Source organism: Dermacentor variabilis, chromosome 1 (genome assembly GCF_050947875.1).
Source record: "Dermacentor variabilis isolate Ectoservices chromosome 1, ASM5094787v1, whole genome shotgun sequence".
Taxonomy (NCBI): domain Eukaryota; kingdom Metazoa; phylum Arthropoda; class Arachnida; order Ixodida; family Ixodidae; genus Dermacentor; species Dermacentor variabilis.
Genome location: NC_134568.1, coordinates 105,486,442 through 105,506,161, shown reverse-complemented (window position 1 = coordinate 105,506,161; position 19,720 = coordinate 105,486,442). Strand labels below are relative to the sequence as shown.

At 47.0% G+C, this 19,720-nt stretch overlaps 1 protein-coding gene across 1 annotated transcript in view; it reads right to left on the bottom strand.

The window, feature by feature from the left end:
- LOC142582441 (nose resistant to fluoxetine protein 6-like) overlaps positions 1 to 19,720 on the bottom strand; it is a 98,882-nt gene that overhangs the window by 16,914 nt on the left and 62,248 nt on the right. Inside the window, exons 10-11 of the mRNA XM_075692168.1 lie at positions 3,915 to 3,994; positions 430 to 552 (exon numbers count right to left, since the gene is read on the bottom strand). Coding sequence (XP_075548283.1) covers positions 430 to 552; positions 3,915 to 3,994 — 203 coding nt within the window. The remainder of the gene's footprint in view (positions 1 to 429; positions 553 to 3,914; positions 3,995 to 19,720) is intronic.

Genomic DNA, 19,720 nt, shown 5'->3' with positions numbered 1-19,720 from the left:
GAGTATCTCCAAACGACGGCAAACAACATTACCTTGGTTCGGTCCAGCTACGTGGCACTTGAATATTCTTAAAGTGCGGTTCAAGTTACGTGAAACACCCTGTAGGTATCTGAGGACGTACAACAGAGTTAAACTAGCAGCGGGATGCGGTGTACGCAGCCAGTGACAGGCTGCGACGGCGGCACCTCAAATAATCCTCTGAAGCGAGTATTCCTTATCAAAAATGCGCGGTATACAATACAACGACTCCTTATGTATGCGGATATATTTTTGTGTGCTATATCCATAAGGGGATATAGTACAAAGTATAGTATGGGAGTTGATCACACTTAATATTTGTCAATTGAGCAGGAATAGTACGGAAAACGTATGAAATTCTTCAACAGCATGCGGATACGTTTTCAGCAGGGTTGGAATACACAAACGTACATGACGTCTTCCGCGAAGTATATGGTAACTGGGTAGAGGTCGCTGTATAGCGTCTGCAGGGCGATGTACACGGTGCACGCCAGGACCATGGTCAGCGTCAGCGCCAATCCTGCCTTGGGCCACCTGCAAGGACACACATGCACACGTTTTAGGCGCAGTGAATTATTCGAAGTCATGCGTAAACATTGCTTCCCGTGTAAATTAGCATATTGCACAAGCTTTGGAGCTCGATACCTGTTCGCTATAGTTCTTATTCTTTTTTCCCGGATCACCAATTTATTACTGGCGCTGGGTGGCTTTTCCGAAGCCCCAGGAACCGTCGCCATTGCATTGCGTTTCCGTAACAACGCCGTGCGCGCCGTATGGACTTTTACTTCGTTACAAGAATGGAAGCTTGGACTATAGCTGGCTTGACATCAGGAACGGTAAAGCAGCACGAAAGACATGGACAGAAAGGAAGACGTATGGACAGACACAGACGCTGGTTGTGTGTCGAACCACAAGGCATGTCATTGGAAAGATAAATTCTCGTAAGCCTAACACTTCCAGGGCTAGATTAAATATACATAAACAGCAAAGAAAGTGGACACCAGCCGTAGGTGTAGTTCATTTGGCAGAGCTCAGTAATCGTCATGCGCAGGTAGCGAGCTCGGCTCCCACTGACAGCAGGTCTTCCTTTCTTTCGTCTCCGTTTTCTCTTATTTAACATTGCAGGATCGTCGCAAATTTTACATTCACATGAATTATTTCGTAACTACAACTAAAAACATTCATGTATTTCCTCGGCTTCACTGCCGTTAGACACCGTACCGCTTACTGTATCCTGTACGGTATATAGGATATGTACTGTACGGTACACCTGTACCGTATCGCTAGCGTTTCCTTATAATTACTCCATATGAAATTCAACGTAAATGTCTGTGCACATCGAGCTTCTCTTAAATCGGAATTTGCACCTGCGGCCAGGCCATCGTTTCGTCCATGGTGTGTGTTTGAATCGTCTTCAACTTCAACTTGCAATTGCAACTTGTAGACGAAGTATGTCCTATACCGTCGTCAACCTTCGATTAGCAGATGACATTGTCCTATTCAGCAACATTAGGGACGAGTTACAACAAATGATTGAGGACCTTAACAGAGAGAGTGTATCAGTGGGGCTGAAGATTAATATGCAGAAGACATAGATATTCATAGCCGGGCAAGGGAACAAGAGTTCAGGATCGCCAGTCAGCCTCTAGAGTCTGTGAAGGAGTGCGTTTACCTAGGACAATTACTCACAGGAGACCTTGATCACCAGAAGGAAACTTACAGAAGAATAAAAATGGGTTGGAGCGCATTCGGCAGGCATTGTCGGATCCTGACTGGAAGCTTACCATTATCATTGAAAAGGAAGGTGTACAATCAATGAATTCTACCGGTGCTAACATATGGGGCAAAAACTTGGAGAGAGAGAGAGAGAGAGAGAGAGAGAGAGAGAGAGAGAGAGAGAGAAGTTTAATGATACGAAATGCCGAGAGGTCGGCCTGAGGTATATTCCTCTAGCCAGCTACTCGGCATTGGGGGAAGGGGAAGAGGGAAAGAAAGAGGGAAGAGGTGCATGATGGGTGACGATGACGATAGAAGGAAGATGTAGAACATATGGCAAGCAATTTGGCATGCTCAAAGTCTGCAATCCAAGCCCATAATTTTTAAAAAGTTCGGTAATGCCTGGATGGCCTTGAAACTCGATTGAGCATCTGGCCAAGGGCCTAAAATAACGTCCTCCGACAACGGTGCGCTGTCGAGACGCGTAAGGTCGTTGTCCAACCTTTCACGCTCTTCCACGTACTTAGGGCATAAAAACTTGGAGTCTGGCAAAGAAGCTAGAAAACAAGTAAATGACCGCGCAAAGAGCGATGAAACGAAGAATGTTAGGCGTAACGTTAAAAGACACGAAGAGAGCGGTGTGGATCAGAGAGCAAACGGGGATAGCTGATAATCTAGTTGCCATTAAGAGAAACAGAAAGTCATGTAATCCGTAGGTTAGATAACTGGTGGACCATTAGGGTTACATAATGGGTGCCAATAGAAGGAAGCGCAGTCCAGGACGGCAGAAGACTAGGTGGGGTGATGAAATGAGGAAATTTGCGGGTGCTAGTTGGAATCGGTTGGCGTCGGACAGGGGTAATTGGAGATCTCAGGGAGAGGCGTTCGTCCTGCAGTGGACATAAAATAGGCTGCTGATGCTGATGATACCGTCGGCTGCAATTATTCACTCCTCTTATATAAGAAATAGTGACCTCAGCCCCGTCTACACTGCACGGCTCGACTACATCTACCTGATCTGGCGGCGGCATACTTTCACAGACAAGAAGAATAACACTACGGTTCAAGACTTCAGACATTACAACGTCTGCAACTGCACAAGTGACACCCTTGCGCGGTGCTGTACAGTTGATCGGTAAAGTCACATGTAAAATGGTCCACTTCTTGCGGTTCAAAGTTTTACTATATGTGCGGAGTCAGAATTTCGTCATGGATTTCATGGCCAGCTGACATGGGCAACCGTGCAACCTAACTACTAAATGTAAGGAAAACGTCATAAAATTATTTTTTTCTTTCACTGGTCACCTGGCGATTGCAACATAATTGGCATGACTGCGCAAAGAACGATGCTCGAACATAGCACGAAGGAGACCACTGCGTTTTAATTCCATATTCAAGGATAAACACTGCGAGGCAGCTTCGCCTTCCGGCGCGCGCACTTTCATTAGCCGAGTGGAATACACCAAATGGGTGCACTAGAATGCGCACACTGAATCCATCGCTGCAATTCAGATGTATACACCCGAACTGCTGCAACGTGGGACATCTCTAGTGTGTCGGTCGGCTGTGGGCGCAGGCCTCACTCTCACAAAAGCATATTCAACACTCATTGGAATGGCGGTGTCTGCGACAGCGCAGCAAGCATACACCACTTAATTTGCCTCTGTACTCGGTTTTACTGTAACGGAAACAACGCCCCTTGAACGCAGTGGTATGACTGGACGATCGTCTACTGTTTATTCAGGCGCTATACTTGAACAACAACCTCACCATTCTTTGGCCCAAAATGCAATGGAGACATTTTTTTAAAGAAAAACAACTGACATGTGCTGATGTCTTTGACCGAGTGGTGTTCTCCACACTAGTGCACGCAGTCACCCCTTTTTCCTCCCAGGACTATATCTCTGCAATCTCTCTCATCTTCCTATCCGCTCTTTCCTTCCCCCAGCGTAAGGTATCCAGCGAGACACCTTTTGGTTAACATGTCTGCACCCCTCCCTCCCTCCCTCCCTCTTTCTCTGTAAATGAAGACATGCGGGCGCACAAGTCAAGAACTGCAACAGTATTGACCTGAGGATGCTTGAGAACATGACTTGTTTCTGACTTTGCAATACCTTCGTTAAAAATTCTCCCTAATCTGTTTTAATAATGAGTGACGAGCGTGTCGCAAGTGAACTCACCTGACGAGAAGGATGACCGCTGGAGTGAAGCCCACCAGTAGCTGCAGGTCAGCCGCGTAGAACCACAAGTGTGGGAGGCACTGCATTTAAACAAACCACCGACGCCGCATCTGTCAGGGCTGTTAATCGCGAAGCGTCTCTTGAACCAGCCGCCGACAGGCGTACCCAAGTCACAGACGTACCTAAGTCACAGGCGTGCTTAGGCACGCCTGTGACGTCCAAGTGGTTCGAGGTTTTGCAAGCAAATGCAACGTGCTGCCTTGCATCTAGTGGCACTCGCATACAGTCTCAGCTAGCACCAAAACGTTAAACTGACAACTTTTTAGGAAGCCGAGCTGAGCACGCAGAATTGAAGCCCTATGAAGATAGGCCCTGGCAACTGCATGCTCTCTAAGAACAAAACGTGTCGACCACGAACTTGGTGAAGTCTAGCTATGCCTCCGTTAAAATTGGTGCTCAGTACTTGCGTGGTGCGCTTTGACGGCAACACTCAAAGACCAGAGTGCAAGCGCTTGCGTGATTTTCAGAGTGGAAGTAAAACGGGCACTCACTAAAATAAAAAAAAGTCAGCTTGACGTTAGGAGCCCGTGCTAGCTAGGAGCCTTTCGTTCTCGATAAAACGAAAACACAAGGCACCTGTGGGGCCCGTCGCTTCACAGCCATATTATGCCAACTAGCTTTTTGTAATATATTCTGCACAGGCTATCTTTCCTATGCCGTATATAATTTTAAGCACGAAACATTTATAGCTCACTGCGGACATTATTTACGCATCTTTACGTCGAAACCTGATTCGAGAGTTGCTTCGGGAAACGACAGTCCGCGCCAAGCAGAATTAGAAGCACCGGATAATCCGCCGTTTATACGGTCCTCACACCGGAAGGCGACGAAGGCATTGCTGAAGTTTCTTCATTCAAGCGACCTAGTTGAACGAATCTAACGTTCCCGTCTTCTTTTTAACACGAAAGCGTTTTATGCTGGTAGCCACCGAATATCTGTGCCGTGTACGGTACGTCACGCTATCATCATGACGCCAATCCGCGAGATGGTGTTACTTTGCCGTTTTGTGCCTTCCTAATGGTTATGAAAGTAGGCATAGCAAGGTTATAAAGCTTTTACTGTATTAAAAAAATTGGGCTATTGATGACGTGTACTTGTTGCACTGAGGATATTTAGGTATCATTTGTTTTATCACTGAGTCACTCCGTAGAAAAAAAGAAATGCATGGTAGCCTGGACACATTGGGTGGTAGTAAAGATGGTAGTGCGTTCCTGCGCGTTCGTTACGCTTCTTAATTCGGAGGTGATCCCTGACAACCGTCGCCGTTCGGTGGTGCCGCGACGATTCACCTTCCAACGTGTATATAGGGGCGCGCGCGTGATGCCCCGGATGTTTAACGACAGTTTCGCCACATACACACTCACCATCGAGCAGTGCTGGGCAGTATCGAAGATCCATGTATCTTAGATACTGTCATAGATACTATTTGGGTATCTTGTATCTGTATCACGATACGTCTGGCAAGACGTGTAGCAGTATTTGTATTACCGATACATGAAAAAATTGTATCGTGTATCTTAGGACACAAGATACTGCTATCGCAACACCACCGTGCGAAACTATAAACATTAGGTGAACTGCGCTTCTCAAGCTGATACTGCTGCCACTAATCCACCTGAATAAAACTAAAGGCAGCGATATTCTTTTATCTTTGTGCCAGAACCCACCTGTGAGGGCAGGCGGTGAGGTCTGCGCGTTCCTATTGGTGGAAAAGAGTTACGTGGCAGAGCCATTGCAGCTTTATGTGCTCTCTAGATGTATACACGATGCGCCCCCCCCCAAAAAAAAAAAATAAAAATAAACGTCACTACCAGCGTTGTTGCTCCTGTACACCTATCCGGTGATCCGGTATTGCGTAAACGGAAATACATTTACGGACAAGGTAAACAGTACAGCGGCATTTGTGCCATCGTGCAGAGGCTTCTTATTGAAGCTCTTGTAATTAGCAATCCGCTAGCTGATTGGCAAGCAGAGCAGCGGCTCCCATCAATTACAAAAGCGACAGGCAAGAACCGCTGACATCGCTTCACGTTGAGAGCTTTCACGTTAAGCAGCTAAAGCAACGCCAGTAAATTGTTTCGGAATGAAAATATTATACTTAGAGCAAGAAAGAGAAACATTGAGATACGAACAGACATTTCATTCAAATGAAACAACGTTGGTCGGAGTTAAGAAGTTTCCAAGCAAACGTTTTCGTGCATACGCGTTTGCTGCTACATTATATAGATCTATAATAAGAAACTTGCGAATGTGTCAAATTATCTGAAGATACAAATGGAAAGTCTCGTTTCGGATACAATGATTACGGTAGTATCTTGTATCTGTATCTCAAATACAATTGGAAAGTATCTTTGCCCAGTCCTGCCGTCGAGTCGGATATACCTATGACGCCTGGTAGCCTCCGGGGGGCCGTTTACGCGGCACAGCAGCAGAGGCCTCGCGTGCTTGCTATCGCTGCCATTGCTTCGCCCTTCGAGCGAAACTGTAATTAATAAAAAAAAACTGAACTTTTGTAGACTTTTTTGGTTGTCCAACAAATTCATCACTAGCTCTTAGGATACACGTTTCACTTTCGTGTCATGACCAATTCCTTGGAAAGAGGGCTCAACCAGTTTTGTGCCGTGTAACGTGTTGCCTTTTCGTCTCCACTTGCCCCTATCCCAGTGTAGGTTGGCAAAGTGAATGTTTGTCTTCCGGTTGCCCTTCCCCTTTTCGTATCTCATTTCTGCCTCTCTTACCCGCCGCAATAATGTCTCATTCCCTATGGCGTTCTGCTTGATGCATTACGGTGCGACAAAATGTATAGGTACTCGTGCATCGACATACCGGTGCACGTTAAAAAGAACTTCAGATGGCCAAACTGAATACGGTACCATTCTCTACGGCGTTTCGCATAACGCTCTGAACAGCTGTCGGAGAAAAAAGAAAAAAAAAAAGAAAGGAGAAATGACGTGATAGCGATTGGTAGCGGTGGCGGCTGAGTTGGTTTTAAGTTGATTTTGCACAAATCGCGCAAGTGATGAGCTGCAGACATGGCCGCTGTTGTCTAGACATGAACACACCAGAGAATATGTTTATTTCAGACATGGGAGGCGCAAAAATTGGGCCAGATACACTGTATCGCAAGCTGTGTGCATACCCATCTTTTACGACGCCTGTGTGATCATATTCACTTACGGCAATGTGCAAACTAGTGCGATCGTAGAAAGAAGCTACGTGAATATAAATAGTATCTCCTCGGTTGCAGAGGTGCTCATCGAATTTCGCGGAAAATATTATGCTGTATGTGACCTGCTTTCGGCTATACGGCATCACAATTTGTATTTTGTTTAGACACTCTTATTTTCCAAAGTGCTCAACGAATGCACGAGCTCTGTGCATATTAAAGGTTTCAACTCGCGTAAGTGGCGCATCTTATATACATCCTGGCGTAAGGGTTTGGATTATTATTATTATTATTATTATTATTATTATTATTATTATTATTATTATTATTATTATTATTATTATTATTATTATTGCTACGACAGCGACACTTCGCATAAACTGAAATTTAAGGCATGCAGCGACCACTTTAGTGCAATAGATACGAGCACTTTCCTGAAAAGCTCCGCTTAGCAGCTGTACCGCATGACCCTGGTAGTGCAATAGCTGTTGCATCGTGGTTCTTGTAAGTGGTTGCCAATGGCGATAGACAACTCGTAATTAACAAGTTGGTATCGTTCTGCGTAACTTACATTCATGACGCAGCTGGGTTCACTTTTTAAGTGTTGCTTGAAGATACGGCAAACTATTAATTTTTGCGCACCTGTTCCTGCGTGTCGACTGCTCGGAATCCTCTCGTTATCGGGTGAAGTGCTCGATAAGCGAGACTTCGCTGCGAGAGGAGCCAAGGGAGGCTGCCCGCCCATCGACAGAGCGGGCTCGAAAGGAGACTGTCTCCATCCAGCAGCCTCCACTCATTGGAGCCCGCAGACATGGTGTACAGATCCCGCTCTCTGTAGATGAGTGTTACTGCGTCAAATGGTGTACCTTAAAACCTGCATTTTCGTAAGAATGCGCACAGGTTTGGTGTTCATAAATTAATCTTAGCTGACACTCACAAGAAAATTACGAGCGCTAAGGTTCGATCGTGACACCTATAGCGTAGATATATTGTACGGCGGGGTCGTTCTTCGTATTGATTCAGCCTCGTCTTTGAATAATCGTCACATTCAAACGTTCCTCTTTGCCGCTTGCCGCTGAACTTAATCTTACAGCGCAAGCACCTAAGACGGACCACAAAAGGTGTTTGCGCTGTAAGTTTAAGTTCAGAATTATGTAACAGCTAGGCCCAAATGAAGTTTTACTGAAATTCGCTTACTGCTGGACTAGGTTTTTTTTTTTCCTGTAGTAAGTGTTATTGCTTCCTGCAGGCTGTCACGTGTATGATGACTAATATCGTCTAAAAGTTCATTAAAAACACATCAGCCAGAGCGACCTCAATAACGAATAGCTATACGTACATGGTGGGCGGGAAGTGGGAACGGGGTCAGACCTGCGCCGTATATTCCTGGTGTCCCGACATGCCGCAAAAACCGCAAGGTCTCAGCACGCACGCAGTTACCTATAGCCAGACACATTCCCACACGCGACACGCAGCAACCGTAAGGTAAGGTGCGTAGCACGTTACACGCGATGACACCAGGAAGAAAAGGGGGGAGGGGAGAGAGAGAGGTGGTGGTTGCGGAAATCGCCGATGGATGCGTTCCGCGCTGCTGCCTCCTCGTTGCACGAAAGCTCGCGATTTCTCACAAGGCCAATCGCAGAAACGAAAGAGGCCCTCGCAGCAGCTCGGAGAGTCGAAAAACCATCGTCGACCATGCCCTCCTTTAGCAACGGTGACTCTGTCATCGCGCCGCGAACATCGGAGCGACTGGAACAAGGACGCGTAGATGTCTGGCCGGATGCGCGCACATCGTCTCAGTCTCACCGGTTTTGTGAAGTGGCGGCTGATTGCGCGTGAGCAAGGATGCGCCGTCAGCGTGAAAAGGCCTAACCAGAATGTGTGATTTCTCTGTCGCCGCCGCTTGAGGATTGCTTTCTTTCTCTCAGCGCGTGCCCTTTACCCGTGAAGGACCATGAAGTATGATGGCACGACAGCCCGTCTTCGACGGGGACTAAGTATATGGGCGCGCGGGAGAAAGTTAGGGGAAGTCACTTGAGCTGCGCTATAGAGAAACGAGCTGGACGGATTCAGACGCGGGGCAAATCTATATTGTGGCGCTGTTACTTTTGCCATTAGGGCGCTTGCAATTTATAAGCCGAAATGTGCACGAGAAGCTGATCCTCTAAGCTGTCACCGATTTCGTATTGTGCGGAACGGCGACGGTCAGCGCGAATAGACCGGACGGAAAATGACTGAGTGACTGAAAATGAGTGACTCTGATGTCTTTTATATATCCCCTCTTACACTGCGCTACTCATCGGCACTTTTGTTATGTACCAACTAGCCCAATACAAGAGAGAGAGAGAGAGAGAAGGAAAGGCAGGGAGTTCGACCAAACGCTCATCCGTTTGCCATCCTACGAAGGGAGAAGAGGGTTGAAAGATGAAAAGAACACTTGATTATGCGAGCATTCGGAGGTGCACATTGATACTGCAAGCCCGTTTACTCATGCCTGTCGACTTCAGGAACTGCAGCGCTGCACGTGTCGCCTTCCGAGTTTTCTACGCATATGGCCGCGCTCCATGTAGCTCTGTGAACTAGAATGACCTAGAGTCCAGGTGATGTAACGTGGAGCGGAGCAGTAAGTTCTGCTCGTCATAACGGGCGTAGATGTAGAGTAGGTGTTTGAAAGACTCCTCACACTCGCAAGTGCCGAATGAAGGTATGTCACTCATCCCAATGAGGAACGAATAAGCCTCTGCGAAAGCTACACCCAGCCAGGGCATGGTCCTCATGGCGTGGTCCACCAGAATCAATAAGAGCTCGCACGCACATTCACACACGAGTCTTGGGTTTAGCCGTACGGTGGTTCATGTGTCCTTCGCGTAAAAATAGTCGCAAGGGACTAGCATACACCACATATGCCATTTCAGCCGTTTCTCGGTGCGTGGCCAATGCCAAAACTACGAGACGTAACAACGCTTGCACCCTGTTACGCCTCGCGATCAAGTGCGTTTTTCTACGTCATTCCATTTTTTATGCACTAGACGTTTGTCGATCGACCACATCCGATACTCTTCGTAAAAAAATAATAAGGATATTCACCTTCGAAGTAAAATGCGAGAAATGTTTTCCACCCGAGAAAATATTATTACTGCATGAGCACCTATGGAATTGCGCGCTTGACAGTGAAAAACGGGTCTTGCACGAAAAATAATCGAAAAATATCTCGCTCACGTAAAATGAAAAAACAAAAAAAAAAAAACAGTTTGCTCTGCAATTTAGAAACGCAGCGATTAAGCATGGGGTTTGGGTCCAGGGTTCCAAAATTCTCTGCTCTTTGAGCTATAGTTATGTGTTCCCAGTTGAATGTAGTATATTTCTGCCCCTTACGAATGTATCGAACATGCACCTTTAACACTGCTCCTTGAACTGGTAAACTTAAAAATGTATGACGCACCGTAGTTTTTTTTATTTCTTTCACATATGTTGTTGTCTGTTTGAAGTTAACCTGAGACAAATAAAACAAGCAGTACGAACTCAACAATTATTCGTACCCTATTATGTTATCTTGACAGTTAAACCGTTCGTAAGGCAGTGTGTAACGTGACATGCATATATGTTGAACGCAAAATTTGCAAAAATGAATAAAACAATAGAGCGAAGCGTTAGAGAAGTTCAGTCAGCGCAGAACGAAAAATATTCAGTGTCAGGAAAAGTATAACAATCTTATTTCACAGTTTATTCCATTGTCTCATAATAAATAATAGCAGTTATGCCGCAGAGTTCATGTAGATGAAATAATGAGTTGCGGAAATGCCACTGAAAGAGGATGTGTGCGCAGGAGGCAAATAAATATTTTTTGGTGCGGTGGTTACATTGTATATTTGTGTGTCAGTCAGGCTTTCAAATAACCTTGGTTTCATATTCGTCGTATTCCGCATACCTGGCTGCATGTAGCGAGCTGTTCTTTTCATTCGTCCACGCAGCGAGTAACAGCGAGAGCGTTTCACACATAGGCAGCATTACTAAGCTTTATAACAAACCCAACGGTATAATTACAAGCGATTAACCTAGTTTGAACGGTGGATATCACGCAACGCTAAAGAACGCCAAAGGAAACGCTAGGTCATAATGCTCTGGTTGCTGTATAATTCTGTTAAGCCCATTTTGGCCTGAGAAATGTGCGCGCGACACGGAGATGCTCGGCTGGCCATTCCAGTGCACTGCACGGAATTATCACCAGGCGTGATGGCCTCCCTTGGTTGTGCTTTTGGTTTTTTCTTCGAAACGCGCCGTCGCGCGAACGCGCGCTGACTTCGCGGTCAAGGGCAGAGGAGCCTCGCCGGGCGTCCGCGTCTAGCGTAACGCTTGACCTGTTCGCTTTCGCTTTTGAATTATTTTCCCGCCGCCGGTCTCGAAGCGCTTGTTCCGCTGAAGCTGGCTGATCGACCTTACGGCTTTTCTCGATGGCACCCACTATAGTTTCTAGCATTTGCTGAACTGTTTCTCGAGCAATGAGAGATGTGCTATGGCAGAGCACTCTTCCGAGATCGCCACTGCCCAGTATCGGGCCTGTGGCTGATCACAAGAAAGAGCTCGAGGTGTTAGCTCAAAACAAATGACTCGCACGACGCATGCGACCAGAATGGCTCTTGTGAAAGGTCCGAGTTGCTCCTCTTGATTACTCTACTAAAGCGCAGTTTTAACGATATTACACCTTCTGAGCTTTACTTTCTTCGCACAATAATCGTCATCTTTACATTGTGCCTTCTTTCTCGCGCGCGGGGGGGGGGGGGGAGGGGGCTGTTGCTTTCCCGTCAGTGACGTTTATATGCGCCTAGAGTTTATTGACGAGAAATAAACGGGTTCCCGCTAGTTTATGTTATTGATAGGAAGCACGCTCTAATGTAATGACCATTGTTGTAGCGCAAACTAGTGCATATTTAGGTGATGTAAAAGAGTGCAAGCTAAGAAACTTTCTCTTTGTCCCTTTCCCTTCACGAGCGCTTTGTAGGTCGCTTGCGGATAACTGCGTAGGTTATGCGTGAGGCCCGAATACTGATTAGCTTGAAGCTCCTGCCTGAAACCAGGACAGGCAAGCGCGTGAAAGTTTTACCTGATCAAGAACTTTTATAGCTAGCACATATATATATATATATATATATATATATATATATATATATATATATATATATATATATGGCGATTAACAACGCCTTCTGCTTTTAACAATTGTTCGCCATTGATCAGCGCCTCTATTATTATCTCATTGTTAGAGAATATTCGTCTTCTTCCGGGAACTTATCGAGACAGGCTTACTTCCGTGTTCAGAAATGCGTCTTAACTTGAAACACACGCTTGACTTGATCTAAATGACGCCTGATGTAAACGTGCGAAAGACGCTCGTTGCGTTTCCATCGGCGCGTTCACGACGGGCGTCATTTAGATCAATTCCAGCATGGGCTTCAAATTAAGATGCATTCTTGAATACGGAGGTAAGTAAAGGAGAAAGCTAAAGGGAAGGTTACCATAGCAGAAAATCCGGTTTACTGCTCGGTACTCTGGGAGGGAGGAGTTCGAAAGATAAGAAAAAAAAAAGGAGAGAGAGAGAGAGAGAGAGAGCACAGGGCACAGTATTACAGCCGGTCACGTTCACCGTACACGATCGATCACGGTATCACGTGCGCCTCCCCCTCCTTATAAACCTGCTCTTGCGCACCGATGACAGCGCAAATACATCCTGTGATGTGCGAACAATTAATGATAGACAAGCGCTTTATATATATATAAGGCAGGTTCGGGCTACAAGTGGGAAAATTGTCTGTTTAGTTGCGCTATATTATATATAAATATGTCAGCGTATAGAACCAACTGGCCCAACCTACGTTACTAAAATATTGTGTGGCATTGAACTAACCTTCCTTTCGCCGTCCCTTCAGCCCTTCAAGAAAGCCATCGATCACGTACACCACAGAATTGGATGAGAACCTTGAAACCGGTTGCCCAGTGTGCCCTTGCAGTCGTGCACGCCAGTGGCTGATCATGGTGCGGCTGATCACTGAGAATCTGGTGGCCACAAGCGCAAAACACTTAGGCCCGCGTGAAATGCTGTTCGCGTGCTCTCTACCGGCGTTGCACCCTTGATCCAATTCCACAGACGTTTTCACGCACCGAAACCCAATGCATCTGTGTGAAGCACATGTTGCTTGTGAATGCGAAGTGCTTCTTTCGTACTGCGTGCGGTCCGAATGACCAGCAAAAACAACAAGAAAAGCGATATGCCACACATTGTGTCAAAGGAATAGTGCTTTTTTTTTTAACAGCGATGCGAAAAGGAGGATTACAACAGCGCTTTGAGCATGCAGACTAAGCGCATCCTGTTCTTGTGTAATCATCTCCCGGTTTTTCTCAATGTCTTGCACGGACGCTCGCAGAAATCGCTCACGTTTCAGCTGCACCGCGATATTCTTGGACCACTGCAAGTACGCAGAATGTGCATCACATGAGAACGCGACGTGGCTGAACAGCCTCGCACGACTAATCGCGACAAAATGACGGGTTCCTGCCAAACCCAGAGCTCTCTGGCCCAGCCGACACCATGTTTTAGTATTTTACTGCGTCAAACATTTACAAACCTTTATAAGGTAGGGAACCGGGTCGCCATTCCAGTGACTCGGTGAGTTCATTACTCTATATAGAAATAAATGGTTGCAAGTACTGACGCTGATGTCGTATACGACGTAAAGCCCCTGTTACACGACGTGGAAGCGAGCGAGCCTGGTAGGCAGAGGTAGCGCGGAGGTGTTCGCAAGCGGTGGCATCAACGCCGAATGGGGCATCGTCAGAATCTTGTGTTTAACTCGTCCTACTTACGCGCTGCTGTCTTGGTGGCAGTAGTACAGAGGCAATGACAGGAGTATGTCAAACGAATAGTTAGGCTAACATCTCCAGCGTGTATCTCTCTCTCGCTCTCTCTCTGCGATACAGGGAGAAATTGGTGAAGCACGACGAAGCCGAGGCGCATATTTCTCAATGCCTCACCAATAATGAGAATACCGGAGCGCCTCTGCAGCTGTGAGGGAACGGATGAGTGCATCGAAGGCATCACCGCACAGAACTCCCACGTCGTTGAGTATTGCCCGAGGGTTACGTCACGAGACAATTTGGAGCCAATGGGGCGTGGACAAGATTATGCCACGTGCGCGCCTGTGACACGTGACAATATTAAGAGGTGGTCGGAGCGGTACCGTCACTGAAGTATTGCGTAGCGCGCGATGGAAGAGGCGCAGGGTTAGAGTAACGTGTGTGCTTGAGGCGTGACCCATCACAGAGCGAGTTGCTTGGCGCAGTACTTGACTCAAGGACTGGTATAATGTAGCGATTCCTTTCGAACGATTCCATTTCTTTTTATCTACTGCTCACAACCGGCCGATAGCGGATACATAGCCATCCCGGTCACTAACAAAGCACGAAAAGGAAAATAATTAGAATAGAATCGTTACATTATGTCAGCCAGAGTTTCCATGAGTCTACCGCTTTTAGAACGTCGTTAAACAGTTAGTAATTGTGCACTATTGCTTTGGGACACCTTAGTGGGCTGCATGCACGTCTCCGGCGCAAGCGGAAACGGCCACGGACAAATATGCTAGCAGGAAACGCTAGGATAGAGAAATCTGAATATTAGGAGGCCTCCTATCTCGAGTGTACTTGTTCTGACACACTAAATGGATACTTTTCATCCTACTAGTGCCTTTATTTTTTGCTATGGTCTACATATAAAAATAGCGCTTGGAAAGTGTAGTTCCTGTTGTTTCGTTCGCTAGCTGCAGTTGTAAAAAGCACTGCTGTGGTAAGACACATGTGACAATACTTGTGTGGAAAAGAAAACGGGAGCAACAGGGCTCGAGCGCACAGGAAACGAGCGTTCGACGCAGTGCGATAGATCATTTGACTAGGCTGGCTGGCTTGACTGGCTGGATACAGCGTGGTTAGTTCTCTCATAACTGCTGCCCGCGCAAAAGCCGTGCTGCTGGAGACGAGGCCGATTGGTGAATAATTTGTTTTTCAACGTGGCTTGACAAAACGTTTCACTTATCTGTCGCTTGGCGCCGTATACAGTAATTTCGACTTTCAACCTGTGCGCAGGAACCGTAATTTATTACTATTTATTTTTTTTTTAATTCTCAATTCTATTTCGCGCTTCGTCAATACCTCACGCAACGCCATGCCCTCGCTTTCGGCTGGATTGTCCACTCAGCGGGACGGATGATAAGAAATGAACAGAATCAGGAGAAAATAAAATACGGCCCCGGGACTTTAAAAAGGCCGGCAACTGTCAGTGTAAGTGCGCAAAATTATTTGTGGGCGCCAAATTTAATTCGCAATGAATTCGTGGTCGCTCATGTGCACGGCCAGCCTCTCGTGCCAAGATAAATTGTACTGTACCTAGCATAAGTCGGCAACAAGAAAAAGCAGAACCAACTTACATTTTGTAATCTGTGTGAAAAGAAGCTTTCGTGGAAATGGAGAATTAAATGCTCTAAATTTGCTCATTTCATTCTTGCGTATTTGATGTGACGAAAACTGGAGCGCGCGCATGAATCACCGATTCACTTAAGCTCCTGCTTACCTCATCGGCCCAGACTCGACGCAATTCACGGAATCACAGACCCCAATTCACAAAATTGGGGCTCAGTGGCACTGATTACTTTATAGAGCCGTATATATCGACGAACGCGGCCGTAGCGCCCTTTGTGCGTTGCGGTGTCGAGGAGCGTCGCGTACTTTCCTGACCGCGCTTGCAGCGTAAGCCTCGCGAAAATCCGTCTCCACAACATATCGACCATATCTGTTAAAATTTGCATGGTATATGATAAGCACACGGGCACTGGACCCTGCGCCAAAATTGCTTGCTGCTGCGTCAAATCGGCTTTTTGCTTGTGCCAGGACCTGCGCCGAAAGGTGAAATGACTGTTCCACCACTGAGTTTGTCATATGCGGGACTGTATGGCGTTCAAATTGCCTTGCGCCTGAATCAAATTATCATTCAAGGGTAGTGCAGTCGGTCACGTTCCCTGTGAAGCATATTACTCGTCTCACGAAATGGCTTTCGCATCACTTTTCTTTTCTTGTGCAAGTAGCGTACGACGAAGCCAGAGGAAATTGAACATAATGTCGCGGTCGTTCTATGGGAAAGACGTAATTGGCTGAAATCACGCTTCCTTCATCAGAGCCCCCTTCAGACGCTGTATATAGTGCGTGTCTATACTCATTTGTTCTTTTCCCGCAAAACGTATACAGCAGCCGATTTACAGAGCAGCTACAGGTCATAAACTGTAAATGCGCCCTTACTGATTCGTCACATGCGATCGCTATAGCGGACGTGCTACAAGTTTGTTGGTTTTGTGAACGACGTTGCCTTGACTTCATTCTTCATGTTTATCACGCAGAGAGAGAGAGAGAGAGAGAGAGAGAGAGAGAGAGAGAGAGGGGAGAGAGAGAAAGAAACAGAAGAGGCGAAAGGCGGCATTTGTGCAGCGGCCATGCAAGCTGCCTTCTGCTAGGGGCGAAGCGCGCCCTGTTCACTCCAAGCATTCGTCCTTACGCTGCCTGAGCGTTTCGCGTTCGAGATAGCATCATGATGAAATGGTGCGCGCGTACGTTGTCGTGTTGTTGCTCTGCAGGGCATCAAACAAGTGTCTCGTACAATCGCATTATCAGGCGCTTCGAGCACGCTTGAGCTTGTGGAGGTGCTGTTGGGATGTATGACTCGATTAAGCCGTTGCGTACGCTGAGCCTACGTTGTATTATTACGCCCATTGGTGCCCGCCTCCAGTGGGCGCCTAGTTAGTTGAGTGAAAATAGCCTGTCGTGTTTGTTACATGCATGGGACATAGCAGCAAGAAAACAACTTGCCCCCAATAGCGACGTTATCTGGCTTCTGGCTTAACAAACTTCACACAGAACCTCTCTCTCTCTCTCTCTCTCTCTCTATATATATATATATATATATATATATATATATATATATATATATATATATATGCAATCACTAGCCCAATTTTTCGCGATCTTAGTCTACTCCAGAACTTTTGTCGTAATTTGCGGATGCTAACATGACTGAAATGTCCATATTGTCATATATAAATGACCATACTAGTTGTTTGTCGGAACAGCTCTTTGTGATTGTAAATCACTCACGAAACTCGCTAAAATCAGGTCACTGCGAGAATTAGGCCGTTTACTCTATTGTCTGCGCCAATGATCAAATGACGACATTTTGATGGTGTGTGGCTGTCGGTGGGGATATTTTAAGGTTTTCAGTGTTAGATTAGCAATATAAGAGAGCTCCGGGTATTTCAAGTAAGCCCAGTGTAGCGCAGCACTCACTCAGTGAAATATAATTCGGGTAGTCTGTATCGGGGACTCAGCCGCAGTGGCGTACGTGAAACGCACTGTCCGTGCTGCTGAGGGTGTATATGCACTAGGATACAGAAATGACATAACCAAATACACAAGTTACATCATGGAGGAAGGAAACTGAGGAGAGGCCCTACCCCCTCCGCGCCCTCGGAGAAAAGTGTGGAGGAAATGACGTAGGAGCTTCTCCTCTTTTTTACTGTTTTTTATTTATTTGCTGTAGTGGCCACGCCTTTCGGGCCACAATGGCGGCTTTGTTATGGTTATGGGCGCTCGCACGTGTTGCTCCGTAGGTTTCGTACTGTGGCAAAGGCGCCGTGCGGTCAGGTTTTGCGTTGGTCTCCGTGTTTTGTTGCGATGTGTTATCTGGACCGTGCTCTCCCGGATGTTGCTGTGGCCAGGGGGGACAGCAGGAACTAAAGTTCGTGAAATGAACGCGTATGCAACGCTCTACGCAATGTACCTCGCCACGGCAATTGCAACGGACGAAGGAATATCCGCGGGAAATTTTGCCCTCTTTGGCGGAATCATGCTAACGTGCCATCGCAGGCCGAAACCGATGCGTTTCGGAATCTGTACAGTTAACGCCTTGCAGGTCAGTGATTCCTGCTTTTGACAGCGCATATGATGCATTTGCGGCAAGTAGGAAGTACGTTATGAATGCATAGGTTGTGTTCAGTAACAACTTGCTTTTGTACATATTAAAACACATGTTGCTTAACTGTAGCTTGTTCCTCGCAGTACTCGCGACAGCACGAAGTCTTTTAAGCAGAGCGCGTTCGAGGTTCTTGCACACCTGCACAGGTGCGCCACAATAGACGTGCTGATAGAGCAGTACGCAGAATATGTGCATTTTGCTGCCCTCGGCACCGTGCGCCTGCCAGCCGACGCTTCATCCTGGAGGATGGGAACGAAGCGGCCGCTTTGACCTAAGGAACGAGTCCTCCCTACCGTCGGCGTATCTTATCTGTGCGCGCGGGAAGCGCTGGAAAATGAAGGTTAGCGGATGCGCTGCAAGAGTCGGCAAGGCTCCACAGAACGTACGCCTGCGAACACATCAAACGGCTGTTCCGTGGTCGCATGTAGACCGGTTCTACGCTGCACTGTGTACCGGCTATTGCAAAACTTTGGTTCCGTGATGATTCACTTACCGTGGTAATTAAGAAGTCACCTCAGGCCGCAGTCAATGAATCAAAACGCGGAGTCAGAAATGACATTCTGCCTCCTCGCCGGCGCGCTGTCATAGTGATGCGCGGCCACCCGAATTTAGTTCAATAAAGCACGACGATTACGCAAGCGAGAATGTGTTTGTGCTCATAAACTCCAAATGGATCGCAAATGGGTCGGTGTGTAGTACGTGTCTCCAGTGCGTTCTTGCAGTGCAGTGAGAATGCGCACATTTTTTGCGTATCGCCAGACGTCTAGCTCGCAAGTCCGTCTGAGAGCCCCAGGTAGCCCAAGCTGAGAAAAGCAAGTAGAAGGCAGCGATAAAGGTGACCTTCTTTTAAAAACACGCAAGAACTGAGCAGCGGCCGCTACCTGCGGTTGATGAGAAAAGTTCAGTTGGCAAGCCTTACAAGGAATGCTTACTTTAATAAAAGCCGGTAAAAACGGCCTATTCGACCTCACGGCCAAATGTGCGAAGTTCATTATGAACTTCTTTCAACACGTCTTCGGCAATGGTAATGCAATGATACATCGCGATTGTTTAGTATTGCTGCGGAGCGCGCGCGTCCGAGCAGCCCCTTTGCGCGCAGCGCCGCGTGGTTTCTCGAGGAATGTAAACAAGAGAGGAGAGCTGGCCCGATAGGCGGAGCAACGCCACGAGCAACGCCAACTTCCGGCTTCACTTTAGCTTCACAAAGAGTGACGTCAGGGCCTCTCCTGAGTTTCCTTCCTCCGTGAGTTACATTTATTGACACATTGCCAAGCTTGCAAGCTGAGGAGGAGGAGGAGTAGATTTTAATGAAGAGAAAGGAGGAGAGGTTGGCCTGGAGAGCGTGTCTCTAGCCTGCTACTCCTCACTGGGGAAAGGAGAAGTGGGAAATACCGGGAAAGGTGCAGGCTGAACTTATGATACAGCTAGAGGGGGTCCTATAGTCTGATTTTGCAATCGTGCTCGCTCCTTACGGCGGCGGGCGCGAATTGGCATCTTCTCAAGCAACCGTCAGAATTC